This window comes from Nylanderia fulva, unplaced genomic scaffold, assembly GCF_048542155.1.
Source record: "Nylanderia fulva isolate GAGA-0341 unplaced genomic scaffold, ASM4854215v1 Scaffold68, whole genome shotgun sequence".
In the NCBI taxonomy this organism is placed as follows: Eukaryota; Metazoa; Arthropoda; class Insecta; order Hymenoptera; family Formicidae; genus Nylanderia; species Nylanderia fulva.
The window spans coordinates 422,250-439,286 of NW_028190786.1; the positions used below are offsets into that span (position 1 = coordinate 422,250).

General features: G+C 22.9%; 1 protein-coding gene across 1 annotated transcript; it reads left to right on the forward strand.

Annotated features, from left to right (window-relative positions):
• The first annotated feature begins 1,333 nt into the window (after window positions 1–1,333).
• LOC114934059 (aminopeptidase N-like) lies at window positions 1,334–16,627 on the forward strand. Its single transcript, XM_029306679.2, has 12 exons — window positions 1,334–1,399; window positions 3,980–4,488; window positions 5,019–5,495; window positions 7,563–7,740; window positions 8,579–8,738; window positions 10,405–10,486; window positions 11,790–12,160; window positions 12,688–12,983; window positions 13,515–13,744; window positions 15,022–15,387; window positions 15,483–15,555; window positions 15,642–16,627. Exons 2-12 carry the CDS (start codon window positions 4,019–4,021, stop codon window positions 15,765–15,767), a joined length of 2,829 nt encoding a protein of 942 aa, XP_029162512.2. The 5' UTR covers window positions 1,334–1,399; window positions 3,980–4,018; the 3' UTR covers window positions 15,768–16,627.
• Window positions 16,628–17,037: the final 410 nt, after the last annotated feature.

Below are 17,037 nucleotides of genomic sequence, written 5' to 3' on the forward strand. Positions count from 1 at the left end.
TGTTACCGGGCTTGTCAACAATGTTTTATTAGATATCTTAATATCATAAGTTTTCATATTATATTTGAGACTTGATAAGGACCCAAACTAAAAGTCGGAACGTCGTCTATGTGATATCATTAGAATAAAGAATTTTTTTACAAATAGATCGTTTATAATATTACCTTGTAATTTTATTTCACTGTCGACACGGAAATTATTTTGTAAATATTTTATATATTTATAGTGCTCTTTATATATTTGTTATTTATATTACATATATGATTATTTCGTATGTTCTAAAAAATTCTTCTTTAATTTCTTAAATATATGTATAATATTTTGCAAAAATATTAACTTTTCTTTCAAGTAATAATTTTTTCATAATTGAATGAGTTGAATGAAATAAAATCAGAATATGTAAATAAATAAAATATAAGTATATGTGTTTAAATTAAGGTTTATGATTTTTTTATCTCCAAAAGAGGAAGATAAATACAAGCAGATAAAGAAATATAAAATTCACACTTTGAAAATATATTTAAATAAGTATTATCTGTACGCATTTAATAAGATAATTATAGAAAGTAGTAAAAAATCAAGAATATATAATAATATGATAGATCAAACCATAATGTGAGTTACCAATTTAATTACAAAATTAAGGTAAATTTCGAAATTTAAATTTTGGTGGCTTTAAGAATTAGCTATACTGTGTAAATTAATAGAAACAATATAATTTTTAAAAAATTAAATAAAACTTAATAGAATTTAAAAAATGTATTTCATTTTGTTTTACGTATTTAATATTTAAAAGAAAATTTAAAAAAAATTGTTTGAAACAATACAATGTTTAAATAGATGTGTTCTTAATTTTTATAAAACTTTTGAACTAAGAAAAAGTAAAGAAAAAATTAAATTGTGTTTCTCATATGAAAGCTCGAAGGATTTAAATGATGTTTTTCGTTCGCTTTCATTTCATTAAAATAAAACTCCAGTAAAAATAAAAAAAATGTGAAATAATGTATCTATTTTATACATCGTCTAATAAGTTGCGACAAGAAAAGAAATAGTTCTAAATAAAGATCAGACAAGAATAAAAGTTATATTTCTATTTGCATATAACATACAATGTCCTAATAAAACTTCTTTAAAATTATTTTATATGTAATAGATAAAAAATTTTTTACGAAAACGTTTTTTAATAATGTATTGATATTTGTCAATCTAGTCAAACAAATGAGACAAATTGTTACTATAATCTCGGAATGCTATATTCATATGAGATTTATGAATTTCATGTGTTATCGTCCCGCAAACGTCGTCAGTTCTCGTCTGCCCTTTCAAGAGGTAACATCACAAAATAAGCGATACTCCTTCAAAAGTGATTTGGATCGTGATTCTACAAACAGATACATCAGTAAGTAAAATACAAAAATTCAAATATTTCTGTTAAATATAACCATGTAGAAATAATTAATTTTTCGTAATTTCATATTTCTCAATTTATAGGAGATATTTTATTTATTGTTAAAGTAAACATTTAAATATGTCTTTTTATGTATTTCAATTATCTTAATTTTTTTGCATTTTGCAGATAACATATAAAAATATTTATACGTAAATTATAATAGCCTTTATAAATTTTTATTATATTATTACATAATAAATTAAAAATTATTAAAATGTTAAACGATAGATTAGACCTTGTTTGATGCATTCTTCGCGAATTTATATTTATAATAAATATTTTCCAATTTGTTAAATTAAATTTTTAATAAAGCATACATTTAAGAAACAGATAGACCAAAGTAAATCAAAATATAAAACATTTAGATAGATTTATCTTTTAAATATATCGTATGAAAATAAATGAAACGCTCACTATATGTTAGAGTTCTTTATTTGTATAAATAATATTGTATTCAATGTTTAAGTAAAAATTATAATGGTTTTCTTTTTCATTTCGATTATTATTTTTTTTTTTTTAAACATCGCATATAACATGAAAACATTTAGATGTAAATTGTAACATTTTTTGATTATTTAAAATTTTAATACGTTATGAAAGAACAGAAAATTAAAAACAGATTAAACTTTGTATGATACATTCCTTCTCGAAAAAATATCTGGAAGCAATATTTTCTTATATGTAAAATTAAATTTGCATTAAAAATATATATATAAACGCAATAAATATCAATTTACTTTTTTAGAAAAATATTTTATAATAATTAGTGAAAGTGAAAAATTTGCATTACATTTTGATTTGCTGATGAAATATACATCGACAAAATTTGAAATAAGCTTAATATCAACATGTTTATTATTTGTTTCCCTTGAGTATACGTACATAACTTACAAATGACATATAAATTCGGAGATAACAATATATTTGTATCAAGCTTGTTAAATTCTAACAAATAAAGTCTCAGTTATTAAAGAAATTAATTTATACATATTGTATGCTTAATATTTCAATATTTTAGAATTCAAAAATTTATTAAAGCATTATGATAAATCTCTCAAATAAACTTATTTTATAAATTGTTCTAAAATTGTGATTAATCGCCCGGAAAGTGGTTGGATATCCAAAAACCAGAAAAAAGTTGATATATATACTATAATTACACATTATTTATAAACTGCAAAACTTATAAAATCCATCTTTTCTTTCAATTTTGAAAAAATTAGAATGTAAAGCTATTAAATATTTCAATTTTATAAAGATGGAGTTGTATCAAAATTAACGAATTTCCGGATTTATACTACTCTTTTTCTTGTCTTTGTATTTTATTTATCAGTTACATTTATCAGCTACTTTTATTAATTATAATTTTAACGTATGTTTCATATTTTCAATATTACTTTTGTGTTCTTAAATTAAATATATGTAACATAATTGATTGTTGTTTTAAAATACAGACAAAATTAATTAAGCATTCCATCAAATAAAAATAAAAGGAACTTTAACGAAAACTGCTATACAGTCATACCAAATTTTAAATATTTAATTTTATAAAAATATAAGTATAGCATATGCATTCATCATGAAGTTGATCAAATAATGTTTAGCTAAATAGAATATATATATATATATATATATATATATATATTTTCCCCCTTTCTATCTTAATTTTTCGATGTATTAATTACAAAGTACACACTCGCGTTTGCGAATCAGATAATTATCGAATCCTAAAATAATTAACTAATATCTGTTTGTATGTGCATTGAAAACATGTTTTTTGATGATAATTATAGAAAGTTGAAAAAGAGTTAATATCACCAATAAAGTTCTCGATAATTTTGTGAACAGATATGAATTAAAAAACAATAAAGTTACGTGATTTACCTTTCTTAAATCATTAAAAAGTAGACGCCGAAGATATTGCGTATATTTTTGGATACATTCTTTTCTCAAAATAAATAATTAGACACGCACAATATTCACTTTGCGTTTATTTTTATCATATATTGTGTGTAATAGAAAAATATACAATAGTTTATGAAACAATAATTTCCTCTTTTCATTAAAATCGCTAATATTGCATTTATTACATTATATTTAATTATTATTTAACATCATATATTTATACATTACATTTTTACATTATATTTTTTATTATATTTTATTAATTTATATTATATAGTATACAAATTGTTCTCTGCTTTTGTTTTTTGCTTCATTTACTCTTATTAAGGAAATATTTTTGCAGATATTTGAAACGAGACTTGGCACAATGTTCCTAAAAGTGTCATTAAATATTTTATTATACATTCTTGTAATGACAATGGCTAAAAAAATATACACTAGTTTATGAAAAAATATTTTTCTATTTTTATTAAAATCGCCAATATTGCATTTATTACATTATATTTTATTATTTAACATCATATATTTATACATTATATTTTTTATTTTACCTTTTTATTTTACATCATATAGTATACAAACGGTTCTCTGCTTCTGTTTTACATTTTATTTACTCTGTTTAAGAAAATATTTTTGCAGATACTTGAAACGAGACTTGGCACAATGTTCCTAAAAGTGTCATTAAATATTTTATTATACATTCTTGTGATGACAATGGCTTATTCTATCAATAAAAATGCAAGAAGTTTGGAGCATAGTATGATTGATTTAATTTTGTTGAACGTTACGACATCGTTGCATTATGATTTGAAGCTATCACTGAAGCCGGGTTACGTGTCTCATGGAGAAGTCAATATTTATGCTTATATTAGTTGTCCTACACAATACATAACTTTACTTACGTCAGAAAATATAAATGTGACACAAGTTAATTTAAAATCTAAGAATGGAGAAACCTATGTACCAAAACGTTCATATAGCCATCATAAGAATAAGGTCGTTCTTAATTTTGCCGAAGAATTTTTTGATAATAGTTTGAAATGCGGATTTTATATTCTATATGTTAATTTTACAAACACTGACACGGAAGAACTTTCACAAACTTTATACACAGGCGAAGAGGAAAATAAAAAGTGAGTACATTATAAAGTATATTAAAAAATTAACTATTATACACATGTATATACAGGGTGTTCCACATTACACAATTATCTGTTTTGTTTGCATCGATTGATCTAATTATTCCGTGCATAAAAATATTAAGATAGAAGATATTACCGAAAACCGAAAATTTTATAAGATATTTTACATTTTATGTTAAAAAATTGTTAACTTCAAATTTTATGACTCAAAAAGTATTTGAGAGAAAAATATTTTATTATAATGTTTTGGAAAGCTCTTAAAATGAGCTAGAAGAATATGCAACTAAAAATAGTAGTTTCTATTTAATAAAGTAAAGGTGACCTTTATGTGTCCAGTCAAACGACTATCTTTGCTACTATCTTACATTTTTTTAAAGCCATTTAACTCTTATATAACCTATTTTTTAATAAAATCATTGGCTTGCCAGATATAACACTGTAAACTTTAAATGTCATATTTCAATATAGTGTATTCATGTGCCAATAATAATTTTTAAAGATTTTTTATTAAAATGTTTTAGATTTATCGCCACATTGTTCCAGCCGACAAAAGAACGACCATTATTTCCATGTTTTAACACGTCTGATTTCGTCTCCCTTAACATTTCAGTAAAACATGATAGACGATACCAAGTTTTATCGAACATGCCAATAAGAAATCAATCTGTATCTAATGACGTGATGCTTACGCATTTTCACACATGTCCTTATACACATATTTACAAAGTAGCTATAATTTTGATGACGTCTGATATGACACCTTCAGATCCTATCAGCTTTGATTCTTATGAATTTGCTTATTCGAAAATAATGATCAATACGTGGAGCAGGTCGCATATGGTACCCCATACGAAATTTGCACAAGATGTTCTCGGAAATATAACTAGATGTTTAGAAGACAGTTGGGGGAGTTTGAGGACAGGCGTTAAAGTGGATTATGTTGTTATTCCAAATCTCAAGGGCCATAGCATGCAGACTTGGGGATTGCTACTTTGCAAGTAATACATACATTTAAGATTTAAGTGTAATTATAATGTATTAAAATTGATTTTATTTTCAGCCTTTTAAATTAAAAAAAAATTTAAGGTGTTTTATACGGTTATTGTTAGAAATTACAGAGAAATTTAATGATATAGAGATTTATTTTGCCACATCAAAGAAAAATTATGGCAAAAATAAGATATATGCTCGTTACTATAATATTGATTATTATATAGTATTATTTTTTTGCTAGGTAGAATTAATAATCTTAAATCGTGAAAATATTTGAAATTATCTTGCACCATTATATGTGTACTGCAATATACAGGTTTAACTAGCAATGTGTAAAATGGATGTCTAAATCCATTAAAAGTAGAAAATGCAAATTAGTTGGATGCTGGTAATTTAAAAATGCAAAATGCAAAATGTTTTCAAATACCCATCTAAAATAGGAAATAGAAAATAGATATATTTTAAATGAGTTTTTAAAATAATAATAGTTTTTTCAAATATTTACCTATATATATAAATTTTTATTTTTTATTATTTATTTCTAACAGTTATTATTTATATTAAAATTTTTAATTTTTTATTAAATTATATAAATTTTATGAACATTTATCCATGACTTTTCTTTATAAACTTTCTTCTATAAACTCTTTGAACTTTTATAATATAAACTTTATTTAAACTGAACATATATATATGTATATATATATATATACAATATATATTTTATATAAACAAAAAGTGAAAATTACATAAAGTTACATGGAATTCCAAAGGATGTATATTATTTACATTTACTTAATGAGTCCTTTGATAACATTTTAATTGTTTTATATACATATTTTAATTTACATACATATCATTACATATCTCAAATTGTTTTTAATTTTTTGCGAAAAAAAATGAATTTGAAATAAAAATGAATAAGTAACAAAAATAGTTTATCTCCGTATTAATTTTTAAATAACTACAGTTATAATTTGTATCTTTAGATTTTTACAGTATGGCTTTATTGAGTGATCTCATCGTGGTGTCCTTGATTATTCTCTTCCTGGTTTATCAACCTTGGAGGGATATAATTTTTGGACGTTATGATGACGACAATTAGAATTTTGACCTTACCACTCTATCGGACCGACGATTTCTTTATTGATATGTTAATTGAGACAATGTTTACTACGGGGAAATAACTTTTCACTTTCTTCTTCTTACGTCTGGATAATTGTTAAATTGTAGAGCTGAAGATGGCTTTAAGAGGGGTTCAAAACGTTCGCGATTTTTGTTGAGATCCTTATGGAATATTTGTAACTGATGTGTATAATAAATTTCGCGATGTTTACTTAAGTTAATAAATTTAATTACAATACAATTGCACTTGACGTGCAAAGAAAATTTATAAAGAAAACTTATAAGAAAGTTTATAAAATTTATAAAATTTAATAAAAAAAAAGAATTTAATATAAATATTAACTGTAAGAAATATATAACAAAAAATAAGAATTTATATATAGGTAAATATTTGAAAAAACTATTATTATTTTAAAAACTCATTTAAAATATACCTATTTTCCATTTCCTATTTTAAATGGGTACCTGAAAACATATTGCATTTTGCATTTTGCATTTTATATATATATATATATATATATATATATATATATATAGTATGAACAAAACATAAAAATGACATAAGATTACATGGAATTGCAAAAAAATGTATATTATTTGCATTTACTTAATGAGTACTTTGATAACATTTTATTTGTTTTATATACATATTTTGTTTTACATACATATTATTACATATCTCGAATTATTTTTACTTTTTTGCAAAAAAAACCTGAATTTGAAATAAAAATGAATATTATAATTTATTTAAATGTAAATGTAAAATAGTTTTTTAAACCTGTATTTTTGTATTTCAAATACAAAACACGCATTTTACATTTTATATTGACCCATTTTAAATGCATCTATTTCAAAAATTTTAATGCATATCCCTGATTTTAATGCAAATTAAGAATGCTTATATATAACGAAAAGTATCGACATAATCCTGTTATAACAATTTTCAGTGAAGCATATATTACCTACGATGAAGAATTATATCCTGCCTATAAAGGTACGGTAAAGCGCTTAATAGCTCATGATGTAATATATCAATGGTTCGATGGTTTCTTCTATCCTTGGCATAATTACTGGTTGTTAAATGAGGGCTTCATTAAGTTCGTCGAAGGACATATAGTTGAAAAGGTTATTATATTAATATTATAAATTTATTATAAATTATTATTTTTATAGATTTGTAAAGCTATATTTATAAAATTAAAGGAACATCTTTTTGCTGCCAGTAATAAATAGTAATAATTGAGAAATATGTGTCAACCAACTGGCAATTTATTAATCTTCTTACAACGTTTCAACCCTTCTTTAAGTCCTTTTCAAGTAATGTAGTTTTTAGTTATTATAATAGAATAAACGTCCGCATTTGCTCATAATGCTTCACTTTACGCGGACGATTATTCTATTATAATAACTAAGAACTTGACATTACTTGAAAAGGACTTAAAGCGAGGGTTGAATTTTGTAAGCAGATTAATAAATTGCCAGTTGGTCGACACATTTCTTAATTACTATATTTACAAGATATTTTCTTTTGATATTGTGTTAACATGACAAGATTTGAAATTGTCTTTCTTCTATTTGTTCAGTATAGAAGAAGTACCAAACAATTAATATTTTTACTTGAAATTTATAAATAAAAGATTTAATTTTTATAAATTTCTTTCAGTATTTTAATAATTTAATAAGAGACATTATATGGAGCAAATAACAAGTATATATTTACATTTTATATTAAATTATAATTTACAAATACCTTGCAAGTTTACTTCTTCAATAATTAGAATAACATTTTTATATTTCAAATATGTTTATACATCACGTGTAAATTTATAATTATTATAAAATTACATAATATTAGATTATATAAAAATTGAAGATCTTTCTTTAGAAATAATGAATAGTTGCAAATATTAGTGCATATTATAAAACAAGTATCCATAATAAAAGTTTATTTTTTTGTTTGTAGTGTTTTCCAAGATCTCGAATGCTGGAATTGTTCACAATTCAAGATCAGCATGAATATCGTTATATGGACGTAAATTTTCCTACTGATATTTATGAAAATTCTATAAATGATGCACATAAATTTAAAATTAATTCACTTTCTATTCGTCAACGTATTATAGGTACGTATGTGTTTTTATATAATTTTTATATACTTATATGTATAATTTTATTATATAATTTTTATATGAAAAAAATTAATAGTTATTTTATAATTTATATAATTTATTTAATTATATAATTTTTTTATTTTATATAAATGTAGTATTTTAAAAAATATAACTTTATGTAAATATTTGTAAATAATATAATTAGATATTAGTAAAATTAATAATTATGAATATCTAAGAAAATAATAAGTAATTTTAATTTTGTTTATTTTTTTTATTTTAATTAAGCTGTAAAAAAATTTAGTAAAAGTAAAATGATTAGACAAAACCCTTCCAATAATCTTGACATTGGCATATGATGACCCTGAATTTTCAAAAGATTTTAGCTGTTGGTCATTATCCATTAAAAAATTATTAATAAATAAAATTGACAATATGCATATGTGTTTAACTTTACACTTTAAACATAATTAAGCATAAATATTACATTATTTTCATATTTATGTTTATAGCTATTTTAAATGTTGTTGACGGTCATCATCCTCTTAAGGGGTTATACCTACCTGCAAACTTCAAAAAAATCGATTTTTGGATTTTGATATTTTCTTAAAGTACATACTTTCAAAAATATTCCCTGCAAATTTCAAGTCGATTCGACAAAAATTAACGAAGTTATGTGAGTTTAAAGGTATACTGGTGTGAACGTATCCTGCTGTTTAGAAGCAGGGTACAGAAACGGGTCTCAGGTATCGAACGGCAGCTGCGACGCGGACAAAAGCGGTCTCTATACAAAGCCAAAATATATATAAATAAATAATATATATAAATATATATAAATATATATATAAATATATATATAAATATATTATTTGGTTGTGAACTTAATTTGAAACTTCAAATGCGTTTTTCTCAAAACAGCATTTTTAAAATCGGTGACCAAAATATCTCGAAAACCGCTGCATCGATTAAAATAAAATTTGGTAGACATCTTTAATACTAAAAAATCTAGTGCCCGATCGTGGCTTTTGTTTTTTCGTTGCGTATTTTTTTTTTAATAATAAAAAAACGAGCGAATTTTTGGTAGCAAAATCATACCTTCAAATTTGAACAGCCGCCATTTTGTCGCAAATTAATTTTTCAAAAAAATGAACGATCGGGCACTAGATAATCTTATATATTAACTAAATTTCTCGGGTTTTTTGATTTCTGGTAAACCAGTTCAAAGTTAGAGTGGTCACCGCAAAACGCTTTTCAAAAAACTGCTTCTGGAAGATTAAGCATATCTTTATTTTTATTTATCAACATTTTGCAATAAAAAAAATACTAAATAATCTTTGAAATATATATATTTGAAAACATAAATGTTCCTTTCCAAAGCACTTCAAATATTTAAAAAAAAAATTCCCAAAAATACGTGTTTTTCAGACCTTGCAGGTAGGTATAACCCCTTAACAACATACGTCAAGGTCAAGGTTAAGAGATGAAGTGTCTTTTCATCTTTATTCTTCCCTTACATTATATTTTAAAGTTATATATTTAAGTATACGTATATATTTTAATTATGTATACAATTTTTAATATATTTTTTAATATACGTATGTACGTATATTTAATTTTTAAAAGTATATTTAATTATACATATTTATATATAACTATATAAGTTATATTACTGTAATAGGACCTATTGTATGGCGCATGTTAAAAAGTGTAATGCCTAATAGTGTGTTTTGGGATAGCATCGACGTATATGCAAACTCGGGGTAAGTGACAAACGCATTGCAATAATATATATGTATAATACTTTATTATATTACAGATATTTGATAATGTTGCGTTTCGTCGATTAATTATCGTCGATTAATATTAATAACAGTTTTTTATTAAATTATTTTAAAAATTTATCCGGAATTTTAATTTTGTTTATACTTTATGTTTATTTTTAAAATATTCCAAATATTTCGCGAATATATTTTTCGCTAAAGGCATTTTATTGATTGACTATATGTATATAATATAACTCAATTCAAATTGAGCTGGAATTAATTTATAATTTATAATTTAAGATTTTTATTTTGTTTAAAGAAAATGTCTATTTATCGATAAAACGCAAAGTTAGATTCGATCATATTTCTCTTTATTGACTATACAGATTGAAATTTTTTTTCTACAATTAAATATTAACAAATGCGGGAAGCGCAATAATTTCAGGTAAAAAACAAAAAAAAGTTAAAAGATAATACATTTTTGTATTAGCCTTTTTCTAACTTTTGCATAAAATTATATCATTTTTACAATAAATTATATGATTTGCAGTTCGTTATTATTAGTTTAATTGTGGGAAAGATTTTTTAAAAATCTATATAACCAATAAAAAGGTTCATGTGTGGTCGAATTCAACTTTACATTTAGCGATAAAATAGAAAGATTCACCGTCTTGGCCTTTTTCTAACTTCTTTCTTTTTTGCATAAAATATTATATCATTTTTACATTACATTATATCATTCACAGTTCGTTATTATTATTTTAATTGTGGGAAAGATTTTTAAAAAATTTGTATAATTAATAAAAAGGTTCATGTGTGGTCGAATCCGACTTTACGTTTAGCGATAAAACAAAAAGAGGCAGCGTTCCCTTGGGATTATAAAGTTGAATAAAAGAAGAAAGAAACCTTAATCGTTTATTAAAGTTTGTTTTATTTGTAAAAATATTTCCTTTTATATAAATGGGTTAGTTACCTTTTGGGCATCTATATTGAATCATTAAATAAAACAGTTGTTTTTGTATCAATCAATTGTCCTTACTTTGGTCAGCGTCAAATAATATTATTATATATATCATACTTTTTTATAGCGACAATTTCTCAAAGCACAAATAAATTTTTTAATTTATTTTTCATGTCATTTTAAAAACAATATTTTTTCAGAGTTGATATTACATTGATACCTAAAATAATACCTTCAAACTATATTTGTAGTTAAAACAGTAATTATGATTTTATATTTTCAGAATATGAATTAATAATATTGCATGTGGCATATAATTATACAATATTCAATTTCCAGTTCGACTTACAATTTGAGAACTCCCGGTAATTTATGGAATATTATGCAGACTTACATAGAGAATCCAAAAATTAAGAATTACGAACTAAACGTACAAGAAATAATGAATGTTTGGACTCAAGCGAAGCATTGTCCTGTGGTTAATGCAATACGACATTATAATGAAGCTTATGTGAGTGTATCAATAGACAAAGAACAAACATTCAATGAAGCAACCTTTTTTATACCCATCACCTTTACTACGGAAATGGAGGTTGATTTCAAAATAAGATCGTCAACTATTTATCATTGTTTAACGGAGTCAACTCTCGAGTTAATAATACCCATTATAAATAAAAATAAATGGATTATTGTCAATCTACAACAAACTGGTAAATATCATAAGTATTCTTATTAGTATACATATTTTTCAAAATTATATTTAATCCATATTTTCTTTAACTATATAAAAATATATTTGTCGATAGGACAGACAGACTTAACACATCTCCTTAATACTCATATTTTTTATCATAAACATCTATATTATTAAATAGTTGAATTCTAAAATATTTTTTATAATGATTGAAATTATATATATTTTGCATATTACATAGAATAATTTTCTTTTAAAGTATTCTACAAATATTACCATTAAATTTATGTTTCAAACTCTACGTACATGCTTAATTTTTGGAGTCTATTTTCAATTTCATTAATGACCTAAATATTTTTATGATTGCTTATATCGATAAAATATTTCCATTTTTTAATATGATATACGTATGTATTCTTATATAGTATTAATTTTCAAAACAACTTTACGTGCTTAAAATAAAATATATGTATATAATTTAAAATATGTTTTATTATATTTATTCAAATAATTAATCCATAAAATTTATTTGTTGAATAATAGGATATTATCGCGTCAATTATGATCCGGAGAATTGGCGAAGAATTGCACATTATTTAAATTCTGAAGACTATATTAATATTCATGTCCTCAATCGAGCACAAATAATCGATGACGCGTTTCATCTTGTAATGGAAAAAAAATTGAATTCCTCTATATTCTGGGAACTTGTGCGTTATTTACCGAGAAGAGAGAAAAATTATTTAGCATGGTACCCTATGATCAAAGTTTTTGAATACTTGTCGAACTATTTTGCAATGATAAATGCACTTGACGAGCATCTTCCTTCAGAACTCCAGGTATTTTACTAGTTATAAAGTGTAGCGACAAAATCTTATTATTATATTAGACGTCTACGTGGCATATTTTTTATACTAACAAATGTAAAGATTATTGAATCTTTCTATCAGTTTTTATTTGTAATAAACTTTTACATTTTTTTATTTTAAATGAAATCATGTGTTGTAAATTTTGTTTTTACTTATCTTATGTTTCTTTTATAAACTTTTGCATAAAAAACAAATGTTTACTTATTTTGAATTATAATTTAGAATATTATATCCAAATTTTGAAATTGCGTAAAGTTAAAATTGATGAAATTAGCGACTTTAATTTACTAGAAATGGTATTAAAGGAATTAGCTGAAAAAGAATTCTTACGTTATAAATATAAATAAATTTATTAATTCAGAGCATATATTTTAAACACCGAATAAAATTATTTAATATATAATTTTGGTAAACATAAATATTTTTTTGCACACATATTATATTTGACTTTGTATAGAATCTAATGATCAAATAAAAATATATATTTTTTTTAAATTGTAGGATGTATCAGTTAAAATAAAAAAGATTTTGGAATATAAAAAAGATCATATACCTCCATTTTTATATAGATACAAGGATATACACAATCCAATGAAACCCGTTCAAAGCAATTTTAATAAATATTTAAAACTGGATCTCACAAAATGGGGATGTATTATCAATAACGATAAATGCATAGAAATGGCCAAAGATATATTAGAATTGTATATACAAAATAGTACATTAAACAAGTAAGTTTATCATTAATTTTAATTATTTATGTGCATATATTTTTTATATTCTTATAGATATAAAATTATACAAAATGAAAAGTCACACAGTAAAAAAAATTGTGTTAAATTTAACACATTTTACATGTCCCAATTTATCCACTCTAATTTTAATGTTAATTTAACAGAAAACAATTATGTAATTAAATAACACACGTAATATGTGAAAAAATAACACAAAAAAATATAATATAAGCAAAAATTCGTACATTTTCATTTAAATGTGTTGTTTTAACACTTAAAAATAGTGAATATTAACTCAACAGACAAATGTCAAAATAACATAACGACAATATGTTATATTAACATAAGAGTATGTTAAAATTTTAACACAAAAATTTCTACACAAGATAATTTCAACAGAAATACGAAATGTTTTTTACCGTGCATAAATATTGTATATACATATTATTATTCTCTATAACATATATGCCGCACACATGTTTTTTGTTAACTTCATTTAATAATATATGTACGTATATACAGAAAAAGTAATAAAAAGTAACAAATGAAGAATAGCTACAAAAATCTTTACATAGGTTTTTCAAACTGAAGTAAATATTGAAGAAATAAGAGAAAATTAGTTTTATATTTTGTATGTAAATTATTTATATACAATTATGTAAAATAAATTTATATAAAATTATGAAATTTATATGTATAATCACAATATGTACATATATGTATATACATATATTAATATATATGTATATATATATATATATATATATATATATATATAAGAATGTATATAATTTATTTAGATTTCTTAATATATTTGATTACAAAAGTAGGCACAATGAAAATAATTAAAAAATATAAAAAGTAAAAGAAACGAAAGAATTGAAATATAAAATATAAAATAACAAATGAAATAAATATTTTAAAAAAATTTTTTTCAAGTAATACAAATACAAAGATAATTTTTATAATTATTTATCCACTATTTTTCTTATTATTGTTTACATATGTACGAACAGAGATTATACAAAAGAGAGAAAAAGTTTGTGGACACATTTTATATAATATTATATATATTTATATTTTTTTATATATCATTCTTTTTCTGCATATTTATTAATGAAAAGTACAATATGTAAAGTATCGATATGTCATCAAAAACTAGATATTAATATTTGCACATGGTTTACAGCGCTTGAGCTCTTATTTAGCCCGTTTCGTCTGATGTAATTATTGAGTCTTACATTTATTTTGTATTAATCCTTTGTTTGTTGTAGAATTGCACCTGGGTGGGAAGAATGGACATATTGTAATGGTTTAAAGACAGCAAGCGAAAGTATGTGGTATACTGTATATTTGATGGCATATCGTATGTACGAAGAAAAATCCGATTATAAAATGTTGGAATATCTTAGTTGTTCTGAGAATCCTAACATTATCATTAAATATCTGTGGTTTGTAATACCAGAATTTAAACAGGACATGTTGAGAAGAAATTATCCTAAGATGCTTGAACAGAAAGATAAGGATAAAATTTATATTTTAATTACTAATATGTTTCTTTCTACTCTTGCGAGACATGCTAAAAACACTCTAGTACTTAAAGAAATACTGACGTCTTATGAAATAAATTACAAAAACAGGTAATAATTTTCATATTATAAATATATGTTGCTTATAATCAGGAGGGCTATTTATGTTTTTATTATATGTCTATACATATACTATTTTTTTATAGTCCAGTCAGTGTGACAACGGCATTAAACGTGCTTATTAATAATGCATATACTACTAAACAATTATTTATTGAGGTAAATTTTATACTTTTCTTTTATACTTTTTTGTACAAAATTTCTGTTAAATAAAATAATCAAAATTAAAATAATAATTATTTCAGATACTTGATTTTGCGTTCAAAAATGTGCCATACTCCGACTACGAAAATTTTATTTATCCCAAGATAAATACACGTATGCGTACAGTGAACAACCAGGTGTTTTTTTTTAACAATTTGTTCAAGTAAAATTTTAAATAAGCTCATTTAAAGAAACTCAATTTGTCTAATTGAATTGATATGGGTGTAATTGCATTATGTACATCACAACTGCAACAGTGAAGCACCCATTATTTATTATATGTCCAATAGTAAAACATGAATATTTAAAATAATTTTTTATACATATATATTGATAATTGATTTATATATTTTTTATATATTTCTTATATAATTTTTGTGTATTGATTATATCTATAACGCTCTATTAAATATTAATATATTATATAAATATAAGATATAAGATGTAACGTACAACTAAAATGTACAAACTAAATATTAATAAGAATTGTAAATGTTAGCTCGTATGATAATCTATACATATATTTAACGGGGAGTGAGATAAGGCCTTTTTATGAACAATGAATCCTGGTTTGGTTAGTAACACTGTTATTTATACGAGAGCGGAACGTTTCGTACATTAATTTACATTACTATAAATACAGCGGCTAAAGATGTCATAAATTAATGTACGAAACGTTCCGCTCTTTAATAAACAACAGTGTTACTAAACAAACTAGGATTCATTGCTTGTAAAAAGGCCTTATCTCACTCCCTATACTAAATATTAATAGTAAGTCAAATATTTAGCGGGGTGTGAGATAAGGCCTTTTTACGAGCAATGAATCCTGGAGTACTTATGACATCTATATATACATATATATATATGTATGTATGTATGTATATATATGATATATACATATATAGGATATGAACATTAATATTTGACCTATTATTAATATTTAGTTTGTACATTTAATGTAAAATGCTAATATTAATATATTATAGTATTTTACTGTTTTATATTAATGTTTATAATAATTAGTAGTTTATTATTAATATCTTTATAACATTTGTATATCTTTATAACATTAATTTTTTGGAAAATAATAAAAATTTTAATAATGAAATTAAATGTAATTATAAATTCCAAAATGCCGAGCACCAAAAATGTACAATTTTATGTTTAATATTAAATTTATCTTTTATGTTATAATTTTTTAATAATTGGATAAGATTAATAAAATAAAATTAATATTAACATATTATTTGCTTGGTAATGACAATTAGATAATTCTATCTTAAAAAATAAAGGTGATACAGAAGATAAAACATAAAGTATTCTTTCAACATATTTATTGTATATATACATATTATATTTTTTAATTATAATAAAAATTTTCTGTATGAAAAATTTGACTTACAAATTTTTGCATTCTTTTATTCCGACGATTCTTCA